Below are 22,291 nucleotides of genomic sequence, written 5' to 3' on the forward strand. Positions count from 1 at the left end.
AAGGCTAAGATGCCAAACAAGTTCTGTTCAAGGCATGGAAGAATAACTAGAAAATCTGTTACTTGTTCTTTACATCCATCTCTGCTCTCAGAGCCTGAAGATGAAAACCCCTGAGGGCCTTTGAAATTGTATAGCCCAAGGTTCAAATTCCAGCTCGGCCATTACTTGCTTTGTGAGTTTGGGAAAAATCATTTAATCCACCCACCCATGCTTCTATTTCTTCACTTGTAAAATGTATGCTGATCTCACAAAACAGTTGCAAGGATTAAATTAATTAATGTATGCAAAGTATTTAGTATAGCACTTGGAGCTTAAGAACACTCAATTAATTACTATAGTTTTAATTCTTTAGGTGGATACATTTTTTCCCCCAAGTTTGATGAGAGGTATTATTTAGTTGCTGCTGATTTAAAGAATCTAGTTCAGTGCTGTGAAATTCAAAATCTGTGAAATGTATCAATCACAAGAGAAACTGAAGAATAAGGTGTATACACAGATAAAAACAAAGTCACAGTCATTGCCAGGAAAAAATGAATATTCTGGGGAACCAATTCTAATGATGTTAGTTGGCACACTTATTACGAGTTTTGTGTATTTTGTCCATGAACATTTATTGGTGCCTCCTTTAGCCAGGTGCCATCATAAGAGCTGAAGACAGAAACATGACCTAGTCCTTGCTCTCAAGGAGCACACAATGTGTAGAAGATAATGTGCTTATTTAGAGGCACACACGGTGTTATGAGATAAGAATGATTTGACAGGGGAGGTGGGTTGGGCTTCACGGAGAAGGGGAATTTGAGCAGGATGTATTGCAGGATGAACAGGAGCTCACTAGCCATTTTAAGCAGAGGGGCAAGCATGTGCACAACCACTAAAGCCTGAAGGAAATGACAAGTCTGGGGGAAATGGAAAAAAGATGGGTATGGCTGGAGCACAGGATCTGGGATTTGAGAAGTCATTAGCTGAGAAGAAGTGAGCTTAGAAAAGCCATGATGAGTAGTCTGGGCATTGCCTTTGAGGCCCCGCCACATACAAATCGTGGGGCTACTCCAGTTTTAAACTGAGAAGTGCATGATCCAATTTCAGCTTCAGAGAAGACAGACTGAATGGGAGCATGGCTAAGAATAAGGCATGAACAAATGAAAAAGCTCAGCAAAGCCAGAAGTGAGAAGTATAGGAGGCAAGAGAGTGGCAGCTGAAAGAGATGCAGAGGGGATGACTCAGAGGTGTTTATGAGGGAGAATTCATAAGACTTAGTTGTAATAATACAAAGCATTTCTCTGTATCAGATGCTGCACTACGTCTTTGTTTCCAGAGCAACTCAGTTTAGTTATTATTTTATACATGAAGAAACTGATAGTTGAAGAAGTAATTAGCCCCGAATTACACAACTGTAGTTTGGAAGCGGGATTCAAATCTAGGTCTTTTTGGCTCCAAAGGCCTGGCTCCTAATCTTCTGAAGAAGAGGGGACCCAGGACAATGTCAAATCTTACTTCTTAAGTAATGGAGTAAATGACAATAGCCAAGATAAGGAATCTACAAGTTGAAGCAACTTTCCAGGGGTGTTCAGTTTGGGGTGGGCTGAATTTGAGGTAAGCTATATGATACCCACTTTGCTCTCTGCTGTATCTCCAGTGCCTAAAATAGAGTATGGCTCCTGGCAGGTGCTCAATAAATATTGGTTAAATGAATAAATCCATGGGGAGATACGCAGTCGGCAATGGAAAATTCAACTCTGAGGTGGGACTGGAAGGCAGAGCTTTGGGAAGCATTAGCCTACAGGAAACTTAGAACCTTGAGATTAGACAACACAATTCAGGAAGAACTTTGGAGCAAGGGTAAAGGGGTAAATGGTAAAGAAGTGGGAGCCAAGGATGGTGCCTGGGACTCTTACAGTGTGGGCAGACGAAAGAGACACCAACAAAGAAAATGAAAAAGCAGGGGTGAGCCACTTTTTCTCCTGGAAGCCAAAAGTTTTTTTGTTTGTTTGTTTTTTAACTTTTTTTTTTTGGCCTTGATATTCACTGTAATATCAAGATATTTTGATCTTAGCTCCCTGACCAGGGATCGAACCCACGCCCTCAACAGTGAAACCATGGAGTCCTAACCACTGGACAGCCAGGGAATTCCCAAGCCAAAAGTTTTAAATGGAAGAAGTCAGCAGAAGGATCAAATGCTTGATGAAAACGAAACTGAAAGCCAGCGTGTTTAAAAATTGGGTTGTCATTGCAACCCTGGCAAGAGAAGTTTTCTGATGGAGACAGAAAGTTGAGAGAGATATCAGAACACTCTGGGTGGCAGGTAACAGAAAATGCAAATCATAGTGGCTCATTATGAGCATCCCCAGGAGACCCCAGCGGAGTCCCCTTAAATACTATCATCCAGGAATGGGTCACAGGCCTTGTGCCACTGCAGAGGAGCTAGAGAAAGCAAGTGTCCAATATGGTCAGCCTTATCACGAGAGTCAGGGTCTCTGGGAAGGCCAGGCGTGCTGGGAAATGGCTGTGCGGACATGACTGGTGTCTGCAACCAGGAAAAAGGGGAAGTGATGAACTAGCACACACGGTTTCAAGGAGATGGCTGTAAAGCAAAGACAAAGCCTAGGACGTTGCTTAAGTGGAGCAGGCACCTTGGTAAGATTGGGGATTGCAGCCGTTGTGTTGTATGTCATCATCTAGTCCTCTTGTTTACAGGACAAAGGAAGATGGATGGCAATGATACGTTTCCCCAGTTCAGCCACAATGTGCTTTCCACATCTCATTCTCTGTTTACAACAAATATCAAGGGGAACGATGAAGAACCCACCACCAGTTATGACTATGATTACAGTGAGCCCTGCCAAAAGACCACTGTGGGACAAATTGAAGCCCGGCTCCTGCCCCCGCTCTACTCGCTGGTGTTCATCTTCGGTTTTGTGGGCAACTTGCTGGTCGTCCTCATCCTGATCAACTGCAAAAAGCTGAAAAGCATGACTGACATCTACCTGCTCAACTTGGCCGTCGCTGACCTGCTGTTCCTCCTCACCATCCCGTTCTGGGCTCACTATGCTGCAGACCAGTGGGTCTTTGGGAACGTGATGTGTAAATTTTTCACAGGGCTGTATCACATTGGTTATTTTGGTGGAATCTTCTTCATCATCCTCTTGACAATCGATAGGTACCTGGCTATCGTCCATGCTGTGTTTGCTTTAAAAGCCAGGACGGTCACCTTTGGGGTGGTGACAAGTGGGGTCACCTGGGTGGTGGCTGTGTTTGCCTCTCTCCCAGGAATCATCTTTATCAAATCCCAAGAAGAGCATTCTGGTTATGCCTGCGCCCCTTATTTTCCACTAGGATGGAAGAATTTCCATACAATAATGAGAAGCGTCTTGGGCCTGGTGCTGCCACTGCTTGTCATGATCGTCTGCTACTCGGGAATCCTAAAAACCCTGCTTCGGTGTCGCAACGAGAAGAAGAGGCACAAGGCCGTGAGGCTCATCTTCGTGATCATGCTGGTCTACTTTCTCTTCTGGGCTCCCTACAACATCGTCCTTCTCCTGAGCACCTTCCAGGAATTCTTTGGCTTGAGTAACTGTAAGAACAGCAGTCAGCTGGACCAAGCAATGCAGGTGACTGAGACCCTGGGGCTGACGCACTGCTGCATCAACCCCATCATCTATGCCTTCGTCGGGGAGAAGTTCAGAAGGTATCTCTCTGTGTTTTTCCGAAAGCACGTTGCCAAACACCTCTGCAAACAATGCCCAGTTTTCTACGGGGAGACAGGAGATGGAGTGAGTTCAACATATACCCCTCCCACTGGGGAGCAGGAAGTCTCGGCTGTTTTGTAAAGGAGTAGCAGTTTGCTTGTTATTTTCAAAGGGAGACAGAAATCTATATACCATGATAAGCCTCCACGGTTTGTTGAAGAATAAAGGACTCTAAGTCCCTAAAGCAAGTGCCCAGGAACCTCAGGGTTGTATGAACCAAGACAGACTTGTGTCATTCCTTGTAGAGCCAACATGTGCTCAGGGAATATTCCAGAACAACTGTGGGCAGAGACCTGGACTCTCCAACGAGCTCATCGCAGTTCCTGGAAAATGCCACTTTGCCTTGTGCTTTTGCTCTTTCCCCCCTCGTCACCACTTTGCTCACTCTCTGATTCTATCAATGTCTTTAATCAGCTGGAGGTGAGGAAGAGAACGAGACAGGCACAGGTGAATGGAACAAGGGGGAGTGGGGTCAGGATCAAGGAGGAGGAGGAGGAAGTGTCAACAAGGCTGAGCCTGGATGAGGATGCAGGTAAGGGCTTCGCTCTCCCTTAGCGCCACCTCCTACTGTATTTAACTTTGGAGGCTTCCGCAGCTCATGGAGAGCTTAGGAACTGTAAGAACTTTCTAGAAGCTTTGGCTGGGTCCATGATCCCCCTTCTGCTAAATGCATGACACATTTCTGCTTTATCATGGTTTAGCTATGACAACCACGCACCCTACATTTGAAATCTATTCAGTATCTTGCCCCACTGTTCATATGCTTCTTAGGCCTCATTCCCCTATACAAAAATTTACTAAAGGACTTCCCTGGTGGCGCAGTGGTTAAGAAACCGCCTGCCAATGCAGGGGACACGGGTTCAAGCCCTGGTCTGGGAAGATCCCACATGCCGCGGAGCAACTAAGCCCGTGCGCCACAACTACTTAGCCTGCGCTCTAGAGCCCACGAGCCACAACTACTGAAGCCCGCGCGCCTAGAGCCCGTGCTCTGCAACAAGAGAAGCCACCACGATGTGAAGTCCACACACTGCAACGAAGAGTAGCCCCCACTCGCCACAACTAGAGAAAGCCCGTGTGCAGCAACAAAGACCCAACGCAGCAATAATAAAATATAAAATGAATAAATAAATCTTTTAAAAAAATTTACTAAAGTGTTTGTCTATAAAAAATATGCATAATCCTTAATGAGATGAAAAAAATAAAAGCCCTCGCTTGGAAACAGGAGGATTGGAGGTCGTGATTATGAGAAACGGGTAGGCACTAGTGAGTTCCTCCATCAGGAGTGGAGGGGCAAGCTTGCAGCAGGATGTGCAGGAATGTTTCCAGAATCAGCTAAGAGCAGCAGCCAGGAAGGATGCGTCAGAACACTTAATAGGCCTCGTGTCTCTGGATCTGATGCTGTCTGTTTCCTTGTGGCTCTTCCTGCTTTCCTGCTGCCGCTGCCCACCTGCCCCCCTGCAGCCTTTATCACATAACTCTGCCTGGAGGATTACCCTACTCCAAAAGCCGGTTTGTAGAGGTCCAGGAGAGTACCTTTGGGGAGAATGTGAAGGAAACTGTGCAACAAGAACCCCCTGTTGGGCCCTGGAGAGGGAAGACAATCGGTGAGGATACTGGGGTGTGTGCTCAGAGCAGAGAAGGGGCCTGTCTTGGAAATCAAACATCGGCCTGTAACCTCAGGGTCTACTACCAGGCAGGGCAGGCCTAGATGAGGAAGACACTAGATAGGGTGGAAAAAAATGTCCTCCGAATTACCTTCCAGCACCTCATTTTTGCATACAGGCAAAGAGTTCAGATATACACACACACACATTTTTTTTTAATGTAAAGTAAAAATTAAAGCTGAAAACTGCAACTTGCAATTGTGGTAAAGTATCATTTTAAGAGTTATTATTATGCCATGCCTGAAAATACTGTATTAGTCATAGAGACAATTCTGGTGTTGGTGGAGCATGTGGTATGTTTGGGAGACCACCGGTTCATAAATAAATGTTGATTAGGGAGTTGGAGGTCTCTGATCTGTGGATTTACTAGCTTACAGTGATGTAGCATCTAAATAATCTCAGTCGGATCACAGCACACACTCCACAACTGTCATCTCAACTGTCTTTATTCTCTCTGACTTGCTACCAAAAATCTCTTTTGCCTTGTTAGGAAGTCGTGGATTTAATCCTATTTGAATGCTTCATGCCTTGCCAGTGTCCTTATTGATGCTCAAATGGTCCCCTCTTTGGCTGGTGGGAACTAACTCAAGCTGACTCCTAATCAAAGCTTTTAAATCCTATTTGTAAAGGAGAGGAATTGGAGAAGCTCACTTAAATAAGCAAAGATTTTCATCTTGGCTGAGCTAAGAATACAAATATACGTTAGTGCATTTCCTATCTGGTGCAGGCAAGAAACACAAGGCTCCTGGAACCTGGCAACTGGGGAGCTGGAAGTTACTATGGTTTTACTTTCTGGCTTCATGGCTAAAGAAGGTTTCAGAAAGATATGTGTATGTTGCAAGGGAGGGGGGGGGTGCTTCACCTGCAGATATTTACATTATCCTAATGAATGCATTAAATTTTGTTTTGATGATGATGAAACATAAATATTGTTTTAAAAAACTATGACTTGGGGCTTCCCTGGTGGCGCAGTGGTTGGGGGTCCGCCTGCCGATGCAGGGGACACGGGTTCGTGCCCCGTTCCGGGAGGATCACGCGTGCCGCAGAGCGGCTGGGCCCGTGAGCCATGGCAACTGAGCCTGCGCGTCCGGAGCCTGTGCTCCGCAACGGGAGAGGCCACGGCGGTGAGAAGCCCGCGGCCAGGAAAAAAAAAAAAAAAAAAAAAAACAACAACTATGACTTGGAAAATGAATCAATACTCTAACTATATTGTTTTAAAAGAAAAACTGTCTGATTGCCAACTGCCCTGTCCTTCTCCCCAAACTCTGACAATCACCATTCTATTCTTTCCATCTATGAGCTTGATGATTTTAGATTCCTCATATAAGTGGAATTATGCAGTTCTTATCTTTCTGTGATTGACTTATTTCACTTAGCATCTTGTCCTCCAGGTACATCCATGTTGTTGCATATTGCAGGATTTCCCTCTTTCTTAAGGTGAAATAAGATTCCTTAGATGGACTGACCATATTTTCTTTATCCATTTATCAATATGCATAGAATTTCAGTTATACAGGATGAATAAGTTCTAAATATGTTTTACAACAGTGTGCCTACAATACTGTACTGTACACTTACAGATCTGTTAAAAGGGTAAATCTCATACTGTATTCCTACCACAATAAAAAAGTCTTTAAGCTGCCTGCTTTGTTATGCTGTGGTGTGACAGACTGTCTTATGGTTCACAGCTTTTCACTCCCTTCCCCCTGTCATTACACATGCTAGTCCTTGCCATGTGACTTGCAGCCCGCCCTACAAGAGGGACCCCCACCCCCAAGCCACAGCCGGCTCTGCCAACAGAAGGTGAGCAGAACTGACAGTGTCAAGAGACTGGGTGGAGCCTCTGGTTCTCCCTGCTCAGCCACAGGAAGGCCCGTCCCAGAACACAGGTTCAGCCCAGGTGCCTGGTGAGTGAGCGGGAAGACGCAGAGAGCAGAGCCAGGGCCCCGGCCACAGAGCGGCCCTACGTCACAGGAGTAAGAGGTCCATGTTCGCTGTGGTACGCCCCTGACTCGTGGGGGTTGCCTGCTAAGAAGCAGAAAAGGTAACGGATGCATAAGGCAGCTGGTGCCCTCAGAGGTAAAATTTGGAAAAGTGTCTATGTGTTTTTCCATCATGGGATTCACTGTGACAAGCACACCTGAGGATCTACCGTGTGCCAGGCTGGCGCGGGTTTATAACGACGGATATGTTATTCCCGTGCCCTTAGACCTCCTAGTCCAGGGATGGCTGATGGGGAGGCGCGGGGGAGAACAGAGTATAACAGAGTATAATAATCACAATGCACTGTGCAAAGCACAGAAACAGAGGTACACGTGTAGTTTGTTGAGAGCCCCGAGGAGAAGGTGACTAACCTGGTGACAGTCGTGCATCACAGTTACAATAGCTACAGTAGGATTTTATTGCCACCAAAGAAACTGCCACTTGAAAGTTGCCAACCATCTCCATATCTAGAAGTGGAAGAAACCTCAAGTCTTCTTTATTCTAGGGAGAACGTTCGAAGTGGGCTGAGTTAAGCAAATGTCAGGAAAGATGATCATTCCAGGGGATGGGTATCTTAAGACTTTTGGTGGAACTGGGGCTTGACACACACACACACACACACACACACACACACACACACACTGGGGCTCCACCCCATGCCATCCACTTCGATCTGTGGCAACTGGGGCAGTTGGAGCACTTTTTCAGAGACGCCCTGCAGTCTCCTGGGAGTAAGCCATCAAGACCCTATCTTTCCACTTTCACTTTTTCTCATTATTAAAATTTCCCTGGGAATTCCCTGGTGGCACAGTGGTTAAGACACCGCGCTCCCAAGGCAGGGGGCCTGGGTTCGATCCCTGGTCCGGGGACTAGATCCCACATGCATGCCACAACTAAGAGTTTGCATGCCCAACTAAGGAGCCCGCGAGCCACAACTAAAGAGCCCTCGAGCTGCAACTAAGGAGCCCACCTGCTGCAACTAAGACCTGACGCAACCAAATAAATATTAAAAAAAAAAAAAAAAATTTAAAATTTCCCTGACAAACTGAAATGGCCTCAGGTAAGACTAGCCAGCAGCAAAGGCCACCAACGGCTGCCAAGAGGAAACTCAACACGAGCGAAGAGGTGTCTGGGCTGGTGAGCTGACCTCTACAAGGCAGCGCATGAATTCAGGGGAAGGCTGGCCCTGGGTGTGGTGAGTGACTGAGATTGGAAATTTCTCCAGACGCCACCCGTCTAGCACCATGTTTATAACTCGACATCCTTGGGATATCTATCCTTGCTGCCTCACGGCCACACCATCTCCACCATCACCTGTCTCCAATCTCCTCTTCCCTGCTCAGCTGGTTTGCTGCCCAGTGGATGCCCCACCCAGGAATGAGGCACTGGCCTCCGCTTCCCGCAAGCCCCCATTCCTCACATGGTTCTTTCAGAGGCCCCTCCTTTGGCTTTGGGGAGAGGAACCCCACCCTCCTTCCCATCAACCCCACCCACTTCTATAAGCCTTTCCTGCCCAAACTTGTCTCCTTACACAGGATGGGGTGAGAAGGGTCATCATGGTGACTAGGGGCACAGGGCTGATTCTGTTACTCTGAGTAAGCCCTGGGGGAGGTGTGTGATCCTAGGTGTCAGTGGTTTTTTTGTAGAACTTCTGTGTACTTAACACCTCTTTGCCCTCAGCCTCAGGCCATACATAGTTGCCAGCTCTGGGACAACAGGAAAAGTCCCATAGTCCTGTTATGTAGAGAGCCGAACACATAGCTGCAGGTATGACCTGACCCACTGAAGACCACAGAGGGTCTAGTATACACCTTAATCAGCATCTTAGACTTCTGTCACCGCACATAAGGTTACATCAGCGCCATGTCTGGGCAGTGATCTGAAAGAAATACCCAAAATGCATAGAGCAGACTTCCCAGGAGAGTTAAGGGGTTTCCACCAGGTCTGGACATACCTAATAAAGTGATGAGGTGGACAGCCTGTAAGTGTCTACTGGGTTTGATGATTTGCACAGGGTGAGGGGGACGTGGTGCACGGTCTGGAAAAAGGGGTCATACTGGGAAGGGTCTAGCGAACAGACACAGTGGGAGTGGAGAGAACAGCATGGTGGCCTCCCAGCCCCGCTCGCCACAAAGGGTGTCTGGGGTAGAAGGTGAAGGGGCACTGGGAGTCATGGGACCCCAGCATCACTGCTGAGGCACATGAGTGCAAAATGTAACACTGGTTGGGGGTGGGGAGGGATTCTTCCTACTTCTTTGAGGACCGTGGGGATTCTCTGGCTCTCCTGGTGAAGGGGGCTTTGGGGACACTGGGAGCTTCCTCCTTGGTGGAGATACCAGAGCACTGACAGCAACACTCAAAACATGCTGTCCATGTGAGTGAACCAGGGAAAGGGCTCAACCGCCTATTAACAGAGCTCTGTCACATATAGTTACTGCATTCTGTTGAATGAAAGAAACCAGAAAGAGGACAGAGTCTGTGATGCCATTTATATGAAGTTAAAGAAGAGGCACATCTAACCCATGCACAGAAGTCAGAGTGGCCCCTGCCTCTGGGTGGGGTACAAGGGCACTTTCTGGGGTGACAAGGCTACTCCCTATCATCTGGCTACAGGGTGTATGCGTATCAAAACTTCACCAAGATGTACACCTAGGTCTAGTGCGCTTTGCTGCACTTAAGTTATACCTCAATAAAAATAACAAAGAGCTGCATTTATAAAGAATTTTTAATAACATAAGGACATGCCTATACTGTAATCTTTAGCCAAAAAAAAAAAGCAGCATAAAGAACTGGAATGTGTGTGAGAACAATTAATCAGAAGGTATGCATGGGAAAAGGTGTGGATTAAAACACATCATGTGTTAAGAGGGACTGTTTTGAGATTGTGAGAATGTCTAATTTTTTCCGTACTTTCTATTTTTCTGTTTTTCCTAACTTTATACAATGAGCATGTGTTGGTTTTAGAGTTAGACACCTGTTTTAAAAACTAAAAGATTCATTTGCTATTTTTTCAGTCCGTCTCACTGTTGACATTGACCTAGAGTCAGCATGAGCCCCCGTCTGTTCGTGTGAGCTGCTGTGTGTCAGGCTTTCAGCTCATTGAGCTCATGCAGTTGGCCCTTTGAACCCAAGGGAGAAATTCAATGTCCTCCCCATCTTGTGGATGAAGCTCTGAGTCCAGAGAGAGAAGCAGCCCTCGGAACTTGGGTGTAATGACTCAAAGTGGAGCAGCTAGGGCTTCCCTGGTGGCGCAGTGGTTGAGAGTCCGCCTGCCGATGCAGGGGACGCGGGTTCATGCCCCGGTCCGGGAAGATCCCACATGCCGAGGAGCGGCTGGGCCCGTGAGCCATCGCCACTGAGCCTGCGCGTCCAGAGCCTGTGCTCCGCAACGGGAGAGGCCACAACAGTGAGAGGCCCGCGTATCACAAAAAAACAAAAAACAAAAAAAAACAAAACAAAGTGGAGCAGCTACTGGAAGCCTGGCCTGCACCCCACAAGGAGGGCTGGGCATCAAGCCCAGAGTAGCAAACCAGCCAGAAGATCGTTTCTCATGGAGAGTCTGAAGGCCATACATAACAGAACCAGAGCCCTGCAAACTGGGAAACTGGGAGGGCCAAGGTAAAAAAAGAAGCGGAGATGGCAAAACTAAGTCACAGCACGATAAACTGCTGGTTTACTGTCGCTATTGTATCCAGAGGAATGTTTCATTGATTAAATGCTGAAGACGTTCCCATGGGTCCTCCCTTCCTTGTGCATCCCTGGGATGAACCCCTACCCCAAGAGGTGACCTGAATGTCCCCCTAAAAGGGGGTCACGCACACTGCTAAGCTGTGCTTCCTTGTTTCAGCCTGTGAATCCTCACCCTGTATTGCCCAAATGTGTTATTTTCCAAACCAACTTGGCCATGGAGTCATTTTGTATTTAAGGGGAGAGGTCCCTTGGGGCCCCCAAGTCTAGCACATCATTTCACAGAATGGGGAAACAGAAGCTCAGAGAGGGGAAGAGCCTTGCCAAGGGCACGCAGCGAGCCAGCAGCACAGTATGGGCAACTTCGAGCCTGCTCCACTACTCCACCCTGCCCTCTGGGGGTGAGCGTGCCCTCAACTCCACAGCCACCCTGGTGACAAGACCCACAGAACGCAGGGCAAAGCCCCAGCTCCACATGGTGAAGTACCAATACAATACAAAGCAACCAATGCCACACACAGAAAAGCAACATTTGTCTGGCAGCATCTGAGAGTTCTACCCAGTGTATTACCAGTGAACATAAGGCTTCTCTTCAACCAGCCAAAACTATATTCCCCATTTCCTGTGAAATTCTGTATTAATTTATTTGCTACACATTTTGTGAACGCCTTCTCAAGCGTACTTTGTACGTCGCTGCTTAACTAGCCCACAGAGAGCCGGTACCTACAAAAGACTCTACAACTCGTTCTGTCGTTTGATCTCAACCACAGATCTGTCGAGTAGGTTTGTGTTTGGGGCTTTTTCCCCCCCATTTTACAGGTAAGAAAACTAAGGCCTGGAGAGTTTCAGTAACTTGTACAAATCAAGTAGTAAAGAGTGAAGCTGGGTGTTAAGTCCAGCCTCAAGACTAGAGTCCAGTTCTCAATTGCTGCCTCTTGTATGAACTTGAACATCTTCTTCATAACTCACTGTCCTGGTTGTGATTACCAGTTGCTGGGTCCTTCTGTGCTTTCCTGGCTTTTCCCAGCAGTCATATCCCTAATGGCACCAGCCATTAGCTTCTCCCTTTCAGCTTCTATTTGGCTGATACAAATATGCTCTAGACAAGGACCCCACAGGGAACCAATTTTTTTAGAATTTTATATAATAAATCTCTCTAAGAAAGAAAGGATCACTGAATGAGTAACCAAGAGTCTGATGTTTATTGAGTGTATATTATGTGCTAAATTCTGGACATGGATGCCTCATGTAATCCTCCCAACAAACCCATGAAGCAACTACCATTATTCAGCCCACTCCACAGATAAGAAAGCTGAGGGTAGGGCGAGGCTTCGAGCTCAGGCAACCTGACTGTAGAGGCCACTTCCACAGGTTTGGGGTCTCCTCAGATCACAAGCCAGTGCTTCTTATTCTGTGGCGCTGGCTCTCCACTATGTTCTTGGTTTTGCGGTCTACAATTAAGCTTTATAGATAAGTAACCAACCACCAAGGAAGCCTGGGGTGACTGCGTATAACGTTGAAATAGAATCTTGAACTTGACCCTATTCTTCTGCCATTTGTTGCCTGTTTCGTGTTGAAAAATTCTCACAGAAATTCCAGATAGACTGTATCCCTGGAGTGAGGAACTCTGCTGCCTACATCCCTGGCAGAATACAGGCACTCACAAATGCCTGCTGGCTTGGAGGGCTGCAAAACAGTGGATAGGGAGAGTGAAAATTCATGATGACATGCTCCCAAGATGCTTGATCTGGAGAAAGATGGGCAACATGTTTAGCTCACAGGTAAAGGTATAGTAAAAACCCTTAAGCAACCAGTTATTTTAGTTTGCAGAGGGAACGTATGTGCAGGTGGTGAACGTATGTGTGTGAGTCGTGGCAGGCAAGGAGGGTGAGGGGAGGGCAGATAAAGGGGAGCACGGGGTTAAGGTGAGATGTTCCCTTCACTTCAAAGTTGGTTTCAGCTGGCTTTCATGGAAGACAAATGGCAAGGGGGTCAGAATCTCTCCCTTTGAGCCTCCCCATTGATAAGCCCTGCGGTCTTAAGCCCTCCTAATCATTTGCTTCTTGGGACAGCAGTTTCTTTCAGTAAAATGTGGGCTTTTGACTAGATGGACATGAATGTTCTTCTAGTTCTATTACCCTTCAATTCTTTCTGTTTTCCCTTCAATTCTTTCTGTTTTCTAACAGACTGTGTGGTTGGATGAACTGAGAACCAAAAAGAAACTGTGTAATCAGGGAAGCCCATGAATAAGCTTTCAGACCAGCTATCTATTTTCTAGTCTATTTCAAGCTCAATTTTTCTTCTTTTTAGAAAAAAGGACGGTTCTCTGATGATTTTCTGCACTGCCACATACTTATTCATTAAAACTCCACCCCCAATTCAGAAGAAACTGCATTTCCTACTTTTATGCTGTCTGTATGTTTGATCTGCACAGCTCAACTGGTCAGAGGAACTAAGACATCTGTCCCCCTGCGAGAATCTCTCTCGGTAAGTCACCTCTCAGCCACTTTGCCTATTACTTAGCTCAGCTTGTGTGATGAGTAAAAGCCTTTGCAGGAAACCATGGAAGACATTAGAAAAACACCAGGTGCTCGCTGAACTATCTTAAAATATTATCTTTAAGGAAAAAGTTAGAATTCAGAATGGTTTCAGACTGTGATAACATCAAAGATACAAAACATGATTATGAATGAAAGACTTTAAAGGGAGCAATACTATTTTAAAAAGCCCTCACCTTTCATAAGAAAGATTTTTCAGAGAGATGACGATTATTGGCCCAAACCTTGACAGATGATCTTCTGGTAAGGAGAACTAAAACCTCCTCATCAGGATGCCCTCTGAACAGACGCCTAACCAGAAGTTGCATCTAAGTCTTCTTTTTTTTTTGGCCAAGAAAAGAAGGAAGCCTGAAAATTGTCCAAATTAATAACAAGTTACAAATATCAAATGAAGTTTCACAGCATATTCAGTGTATGATACTTTTTCTGGCTCAGAATTTAAAGGTGAGATTTTCTGTGTGCTTCTCTCAGCTGCCTAATCTGAGGTACCAGGAGTTTGAGACTCACAAGGACTAATTAGGGAAAACTCTCAATCAAGCAGTGGAACTTAAATAGACCAGGCAAGTCAGTGGGTTGTGAAGGGACTGAGCTAACCCAGGATGTATGATGGGAGCTGAAACACTGTCCACTTGGCCATTTCTTACGTATGTGTGGGAGCTCTTAATCATAGCAGCTCAGAAACTACAAACACAAACTTCAGAGAAAATGTGAGAATGGCAGTCCGGATTTCGCAACTGGCTGCTGGTTCCTATGACCTTCTCAGGGGACTCGGGCATCAGCCTGTTTCATTTTGACTACACTGAGGCGCCAGGCTGACAGTCCTGTTTTTAGTTCTCTCACCAAAGAGTGAAAGATAGGGGACCACGACGGATAAGAGTACAGGCTGCCTGCATTCAAAACTAGTTGCCTCCTCACTGTGTGTCTTTGGCGAAGTTACTCAACCTCTCTGTGCTCTGAGGCCCTTATTTGCAAAATGGGGACAATAACCTGACCCGCCTCACTGGGTCACCTTGAGGATTAACTGAATGAATGGAAGTGAAGCTTGGAACAATGTTTGGCAGGCAGAGCGCCCTGGGGAACTGTTCGTTACCACCAGCACGCTCGTAATCATGCTTGTGTAAGCTAACTCCTGGGAATGGCAGCTTCAGAATAGATTGTAAACAGTGTCGGACGGTGCCTGACCCAGTTTCTGGACATTGTTATCACAGCTGCATTCACTCCACATGGCTATGCAACATCAGATTTTATTTGGTGAGATGATACTCTCCATCTAGTAAGCAGAGAAGCAGGCAACAAACATCCCTTACTACAGAAGTTCACTGTCTGACCAAAAAAGGGACTTCAGTTAAACGTAGAAATCTATGTATCAACTTTTAAAATCTACTGGTGTTTAAGATAGCTTGCATTCATGACGGACTGTTAAGGACATTCTAGGACTTTATAAAAGATCTCTTCTTTATTCACAGAGTCGAGCAAAATGGATTATCAAACATCAAGTCCCCTCTACGACATTGATTATGGGATGTCAGAGCCCTGCCAAAAAGTCAATGTGAGACAAACTGCAGCCCAGCTCCTGCCCCTGCTCTACTCGCTGGTGTTCATCTTTGGTTTTGTGGGTAACATTCTGGTCGTCCTCATCCTGATCAACTGCAAAAAGCTGAAGAGCATGACTGACATCTACCTGCTCAACTTGGCCGTCTCTGACCTGCTTTTCATCATCACCATCCCGTTCTGGGCTCACTATGCTGCAGACCAGTGGGTCTTTGGAGATATAATGTGCCAGTTTTTCACAGGCTTCTATTTCATTGGCTTTTTCTCTGGAATCTTCTTCATCATCCTCTTGACAATCGATAGGTACCTGGCTATCGTCCATGCTGTGTTTGCTTTGAAAGCCAGGACAGTCACCTTTGGGGTGGTGACAAGTGGGGTCACCTGGGTGGTGGCTGTGTTCACCTCTCTCCCAGGAATCATCTTTACCAAATCCCAGAAAGAGGGTTCTCGTTATACATGCAGCCCTCATTTTCCATCCAGTCAGTATCATTTCTGGAAGAATCTCCAAACTTTAAAGATAGTCATCTTGGGCCTGGTGCTGCCACTGCTTGTCATGATCGTCTGCTACTCGGGAATCCTAAAAACCCTGCTTCGGTGTCGCAACGAGAAGAAGAGGCACAAGGCCGTGAGGCTCATCTTCGCCGTCATGCTGGTCTACTTTCTCTTCTGGGCTCCCTACAACATCGTCCTTCTCCTGAGCACCTTCCAGGAATTCTTTGGCCTGAATAACTGCAGTGACTCTAATAGGCTGGACCAAGCCATGCAGGTGACAGAGACCCTGGGGATGACACACTGCTGCATCAACCCCATCATCTACGCCTTCGTCGGGGAGAAGTTCCGAAGCTATCTCTTACAGTTCTTCCGAAAGCACGTTGCCAGATGCTTCTGCAAAGGCTGTCCAGTCTTCCAGGGAGACGCTCCAAAGCGAACGAGCTCCGTTTTCACACGATCCACGGGGGAGCAGGAGATCTCTGTTGGCTTGTGACCTGACTCAGTTTTTATATGCAGACTAGGGGCGGGAGCGGTTCTTTTAAAGAGGAAGTTACTGTCATAGAGTGTTTAAGTTTCATCCATTTATTTGGCATCAGCTCTAAGTATATTAGACATTTCAAGCTCATCAGTTCTAGAGAGCCAAATCAAAACCCGTGATGAAATAGCAACCTTCTCACCTCCCCTCCACATACATCAATTTATTGGCAAACTCCCTTCACTGCAAAAGTTCAATATAAAAAAAAAAAAAAATCCTCAGAGAATTGCTAATTCCTGAGTTTGGTTACCTGAACGGGAATAACAAAATGAACTGAGCAAAGTATTGTATAGTTTCTTACCGGTGTAGGGCAACATCTAGGTTGCAAATGTGCTTAAAATAGATCTTTCTCTTGCCATGGGGAGAAAAGACATGCCTGTGATCAGTTAAGAAATGACAACTTCGATGTGGGATCTCCCCTCCAAGGTGTGGTTAAGAAGTTCCATAGACATTCACACCAGGGGAGAGCCCTGTGGCCTGCTGAGAGCTGGGAAGGCTTCTTCGCGGAGAAGGGATTGGAGGTGGATGGTCTGTTGGTGGAGAGGGAAGATGAGCTCCAGGCTGCAGGCACCGCACTGGCAAAGACTGACTGTGGGGAGACGTGCGCTGGTTGGGGGAGCCCCAGGGGAGGAAGGATGAGGTGAGAGCATGAGGAACCTGGACAGCGCTGCTCATCAAAGTCCAAGAGCAGAGCAGGGAGCCCTTGCCAATGTTGCAGAAGGCTCAATCCACAGCCAAAGGATGGCCTGGAAAGGTGAGCATTCAGGGCAAGGAGACCAAAACAGTCTGATCAAGTGAGGAGGCTCCACTTAGTTCGCGGCGCAGGAGATGGGAAGGAGGGGTGCATTCTCACAGCATTTAGGATGAGAGTCAGCAATAGTTGGGGCGGATTTGGCTTGGGGGTGAGGAGCAGAGAAGAGTCAGAGTGAACCCCTAGATTCCACCCGATCATCAGAGATGCCCTAAGAGAGACACCAAGAAGGAGGAGGAGGTTTAGGTCAAAACAGGAGTTGGTGGAAGAGAAAGTTGGTGGTCTGTGAGCTGAACAAAGCCCTAGGCACACAGACCCTGGGCTGCCTGTCACTGACTGCTCCTGCCTCCAGAGCAGTCCGTCCCATCCAGGCTTGAATCATGAGGCATCTCCAGGGGGCTCTGAAATACCAGATTTACGAATGCACGAGCCTGAGGTCCAGGAACACTTTTAGGTCAGATATGACATCTAGGTGAGGACTGATTACATAGTTAATGAAAATCCAGAGCTTTATAAGCACTGAGTAAAGAGGTCCCCAAGAGCTGCAGGAAGCCTGAATGACTGTTTCTGCCTGTTTCAGGCGCACCACTATTTACGGTTTTCCAGATTTAACCATCAATAGACAAAGGGAAGAAGGACACACTCATTTGGAAACAGGCTGCCTCAAGCTTTATAAGCCACAAAAGGTGCAATTTACTAACCTCCGTGTTTCAGGCTGAGTGTGGAGGCTTTAGATACACCTTCCAGGCACCATCTCCAAACAAAGCATATCCAAACACTAGGAGACTTATTCATTTCAAAGGGAGAATTAAAAACTTTTTGCAGTTGCTACTTATGTTATTTTGTATATGCCTAAGATTGTTTTGAATTCAGGGGTAGCTAAGACTATCATTGTAAAGATTAGGTGGGAACGTGTAAAGGAGTGAGAATCCCTCAGGAGATTAAGGTGTCAAAGCAAGAGGTACTACTGATTTTTCTCCAGCTCTTAAATGTGAATCTTGAGGGTTGTGGCTATCAAGGGGAAGTGACTGGAAGGGCCTTTTCTTTTGCCCTTAAGGTTGCTGAGAGTGCATATATGACACATGACCCTCACCTATGAGTCAATTCAAACATTCTGATATCTTTGTGTATATACGTATAAACATATATATATATGTATATATACACATATATATATATACGTGTACATATATGTGTATGACATTCTTACATATATAGAAAGTTACAAACTGCTTAGAAGAAAATATGTATCTAATAAAAACCCTGTAAAATAACTGGTTGTATTCTTGTATTTTCAGCCAAGTTTACATTTAGAAAATAGCACCTAAAGTTGTGAGAGCATTTTGTGTAGCTGTTTTGGAAAATTTCATACACACACACAAACACACATATTGAGAATTATTTTTCTAATTATTTTTAAAAGTTAACCCTCTCCCTGGATCAAATTGCCAGAATAATTTGTTTTTAAAGATGCTACTTCCCAGAGTGGTGATTCTGAACAACTGACCCTGAAAACTTTGAAATTTCAAATTTAATTCTACTCAAGCAAAAGAACTGACATATTTTTTTAAAAAAATCAATGTGTGATTCAGCATATGCCAGCTGTCTATGCTTGAAAATGAAGAAGACATATAATGTCATAACCTGGTCATTTATCTGTAGTCTTGAGTTACAGATACATAATGCAGGAGGAAGAGGTTGGTGGCTATAAAGATTACTTTTCTTTCATTTAAAATCTCTCCCCAAAACTTGGCTGTAATTTCAGCGATGGCAACGGTGCCCATGTGAACTTCTGTGCACGTGTCTCTCACCCTCAAGGAGGACAGGTGCTCCATGTGGAGGTGACCTGGCCGGGCACATTCACACTGGTTTCCCCCCTGCTGTCCTCTCCCCTTCCAGAGTGGACTCTAGAGTTGGCCAGCGTCCTACATGCAGGTCTGTGAAATGAGCAGCAGACAAGGACAGCTGGAGCTGGTCCTTAGGACAGCTTCTCCCTAACAATACCTGAAAGACTTCCTTCTATCTCATAGGCTACAAGGAGGCATGAACCAATGAAGGCTGGAAGAGGGCTGGGGCTAGAGCAGAGGGAAGGGCCAGGGAGAAAGCAGGCCCTGCCCCATATGACAGAGGCAGCTGCCATAGGGAGACTGGAAAGTGTCCGTTTTTATGGCTGATACACACGCACTTCTTATCCTCTTTCCCTCTGAAAAAATGAATCCAACGTTAACGTGAAGAAAAAGCTACCCAACGTGTCTGCAGCCTTTCCAGGGTGCATACCCCATGCTCACCCCTCGTTTGCCTGGATCCTCCATGCCCCTTGCTCTGCAGGCCCCTCCACTGCCCACCTCTTCTCTGCCCATCCCTTAGATCAACAAACAAGTGTGAACTCATTATGGCCTGCAGGTTCTGACTCCATTCACTGCCTCAACTCAGAGGCCCCATCAAGGAGGGGGTTTTGTATGCGCCATGGAGAAAGTCAAAGAAAAGGTAAACGTCCTTAGCAGGGAGCAATAATGTGCAAATTCATAAACTAAGATTCTGTTGACATATACATTCCAAGGGTTCTCAGTAGAAGCAGCTCTGACTAAACTAAAACGTACTGGCATTTCTACTGATTAAATTAATAAGTCATTTACTTTCTATCTGAAGGAAGGACAGATTCCCCAACATGAACACCAACGTTCAAATGTTAACCCTTCTAATGAAGACATCAGACACCACGGAAGTGAGAAGTGAGCCAGAGAACAAGTCCTGAACTTCCTAACTGCTCTGGCTCATAGTCTGGTAACATATCTTTTACCTACAGTTCAGGGTTTGCGAAGAGCTCCTATAACCCTCAGGGGTGAGGGTGGACAGAAGAGGCAAAAAGAGGCATTTCCATAGCTCCTTTGCAATTAAATAAAATTCACTATAAAAGTCTTGCTTGTATTTTTCCAAAATACTGTCAAACTTTAATATATTACATTATGTATATGTCATAATTGTGCCACATTTTCCATTTTCCTTAATTTGCTGTAAGCATAGTTACAAGTCTTACTTATATTTGGCTCAATATTGTTACTACTTTGAGAATAAGTTCTGTGTCACTGTGATTCTGTCATGTTTCAGGAACTTATTTTTGTCTCCTTTCTTAAAGTGGTTAATTAGTTTTTTAAAGCACACACTTAAACATCTTTTTCACATTAAATTCAAAACCATTAAGAACCTTGGGCTATACTGCCCCCCTGTGGCCACTTAGTAAACCAACAGGGCGGCCAGCAGCCATCCTTGACCACAGAGAATGTAGACAGGGGGCATTTTTACACTCAGCCGTTTAATCTCTGTCTCTGCTGGCACCACTCCTGTCGTGGACAAGAAGTATTTCCACAGCAGCTCGGGATGGATGATGCACAACTCATTCTTGTTATTTGTGAAGAACAAGAGGAGCATCAGTGGAGGCCACACTGATGCCTGCAGGGAAGGTCCCAGCTGCCCAGGGCCAATCCCTACAGATCTGGCCAATCTCTGGGATTCTGATTTGATCAGTCTGCGATGAGGCCTGTGGTTTTGACTTTCAGAAATTCCCCGGGCGACTCTAAGTGTCACCAAGTTTGAAAACCACTTGCTTACAGCCCGTCGAACCAAAAGCAGGTCCGAGAGATGGCTGATGTCTAAGGAGGATGCTGCCCGGCCTGGAAGTGGGTGGCTTGTGGGCCCGGTAGACTCTGGATTCAGATCCTCAATTCTCGTAACAGTGCATTGACTCTGTCTTCCCCCAAGCTGGTTTTAAAAGCGTGTAAATCTAGACTTAATTGGCAATATAAAATATCTGTATTTGAGGCTCCAAATATTTCACTTTCATTTCTGCTTTTGGATTATGTTTTGACCCATCCATTCCAAGTGAAAAGTAAATAAAAGTGGGATGTCTGGTGCCCATGCTGAGCTTGACGGCTCCAATTTCAACAGAGAACAAGTCCATCATGTACAAAAGGTCTGCCTGAGATGGTTTACAAGTGAATACAGATTTTGCTTCTGTTGGCAAAAGAATACTCCCCCCATTTCCTCCTCCCTCCAGTGAGCCCCACCTTTAACCATGACCAGTAAAAAGCATTATACCCGAAGAACCAGATAACTCTTGGAGTCCCTTTCAATCCTGGGTGAGGCAATGATAATTCTGCAGAGAAATCAACAGTTTTTAAACAGCAATTGTTCCTATTTAGTCTAAAGTTCCTCTACTTGTGTTTACTGCCACTTACCTAATATTCTTCAAAAATTCCTTTTAAGAAAATTATGACTTTTTGTAACATATAATCAAATCAGGGCTCTGTTGATTGGTTAACTCACTCCTTCATGCAGGGTACAAAGTAGACCCTGGTAGACGAAAGAGCAGCTATTTAAAAATCAGACTGGGACTTCCCTGGTGGTGCAATGGTTAAGACTCCATGCTCCCAATGCAGGGGGCCCGGGTTTGATCCATGATCCAGGAACTAGATCCCACATGCATGCTGCAACTAAGAGTTCGCATGCCACAAGTAAGGAGCCCACCTGCCACAACCAAGGAGCCCACATGATGCAACGAGGAAGCCGGCGAGCCACAACTAAGGACCCTGCCTGCTGCAACTAAGACCCAATGCAACCAAAAAAATAAATAGATAAATAAATATTTAAGGGGAAAAAAAATCAGACTGACTTGAGCTCCAGCCTTGAGACTGGGGGAGCTTGTGGAAGTGACTTAAAGACTCTGGATCTCAGATTCCTTTCCTGTAATTTGGGGGCACTGTTAACATCCACCAGTGAATTATGCTGGGATATGGTGTCTAGACCAGCACTGCCCAGTAGGATTTTCTGTAATGATGAAAATGCTCTGTATCTGCACTGTCCAATACAGCGGCCACCAGACTACTGCAAAATGTGGCTAATGTGACTGTGGAACTAGGTTTTTTATTTTATTTTAATTAATTTAATTTTAATATGGCCAATGGCTATATTAATGGACAGTGCAAGTCTGGCCTACAACAGATACTCATAAATATCAGTAACACTTGGACTGGCATCAGGGATTCCTACGTTCCTAGGCACATTACTAAATGTTTCTAAGCCTGTTTCCTCATCTGTAATATGTGGCTAATAATAATACCTACCTCACAGATTGGTTCAGGGGATTAAACGGAAATTACACGTTAATGGCTTAGCACAGTACCTGGCGCACAGAAAGACCCTCTTGTAACTGTCGGCTGCTTTCCTAATAATGGCTGTTTGCTCTTTACACTAGGGCCCCCCCCCCCCGAAGAATGCTCTTCAACATGGTGGGCGATCCAGCTCACTTTCTGTAGTGGAACAGAAGC

The 22,291-nt window shown here is 45.7% G+C and overlaps 2 protein-coding genes across 2 annotated transcripts; both read left to right on the plus strand.

Moving 5' to 3' along the window:
* Positions 1 to 2,705: 2,705 nt before the first annotated feature.
* Positions 2,706 to 14,454, plus strand: LOC103089757 (C-C chemokine receptor type 2). Its single transcript, XM_007470276.1, is given in 5 exon segments — positions 2,706 to 3,685; positions 5,208 to 5,224; positions 5,227 to 5,273; positions 5,275 to 5,350; positions 14,402 to 14,454. Coding segments are annotated over 5 exon segments (1,173 nt in total).
* LOC103081662 (C-C chemokine receptor type 5) lies at positions 13,455 to 16,414 on the plus strand. Its single transcript, XM_007470245.1, has 2 exons — positions 13,455 to 13,567; positions 15,105 to 16,414. The coding sequence occupies exon 2, from the start codon at positions 15,116 to 15,118 to the stop codon at positions 16,172 to 16,174; it is 1,059 nt and encodes a 352-aa protein (XP_007470307.1). The 5' UTR covers positions 13,455 to 13,567; positions 15,105 to 15,115; the 3' UTR covers positions 16,175 to 16,414.
* The last annotated feature ends 5,877 nt before the right edge of the window (positions 16,415 to 22,291 follow it).

The sequence above is a fragment of the Lipotes vexillifer genome, unplaced genomic scaffold (genome assembly GCF_000442215.2).
Source record: "Lipotes vexillifer unplaced genomic scaffold, Lipotes_vexillifer_v1.1 scaffold942, whole genome shotgun sequence".
Classification (NCBI taxonomy): Eukaryota; Metazoa; Chordata; class Mammalia; order Artiodactyla; family Lipotidae; genus Lipotes; species Lipotes vexillifer.

Bases quoted from the DNA above. Each gene is read 5' to 3' on its own strand.
- LOC103081662 (XM_007470245.1), top strand. From the start codon at position 15,116: ATGGATTATCAAACATCAAGTCCCCTCTACGACATTGATTATGGGATG.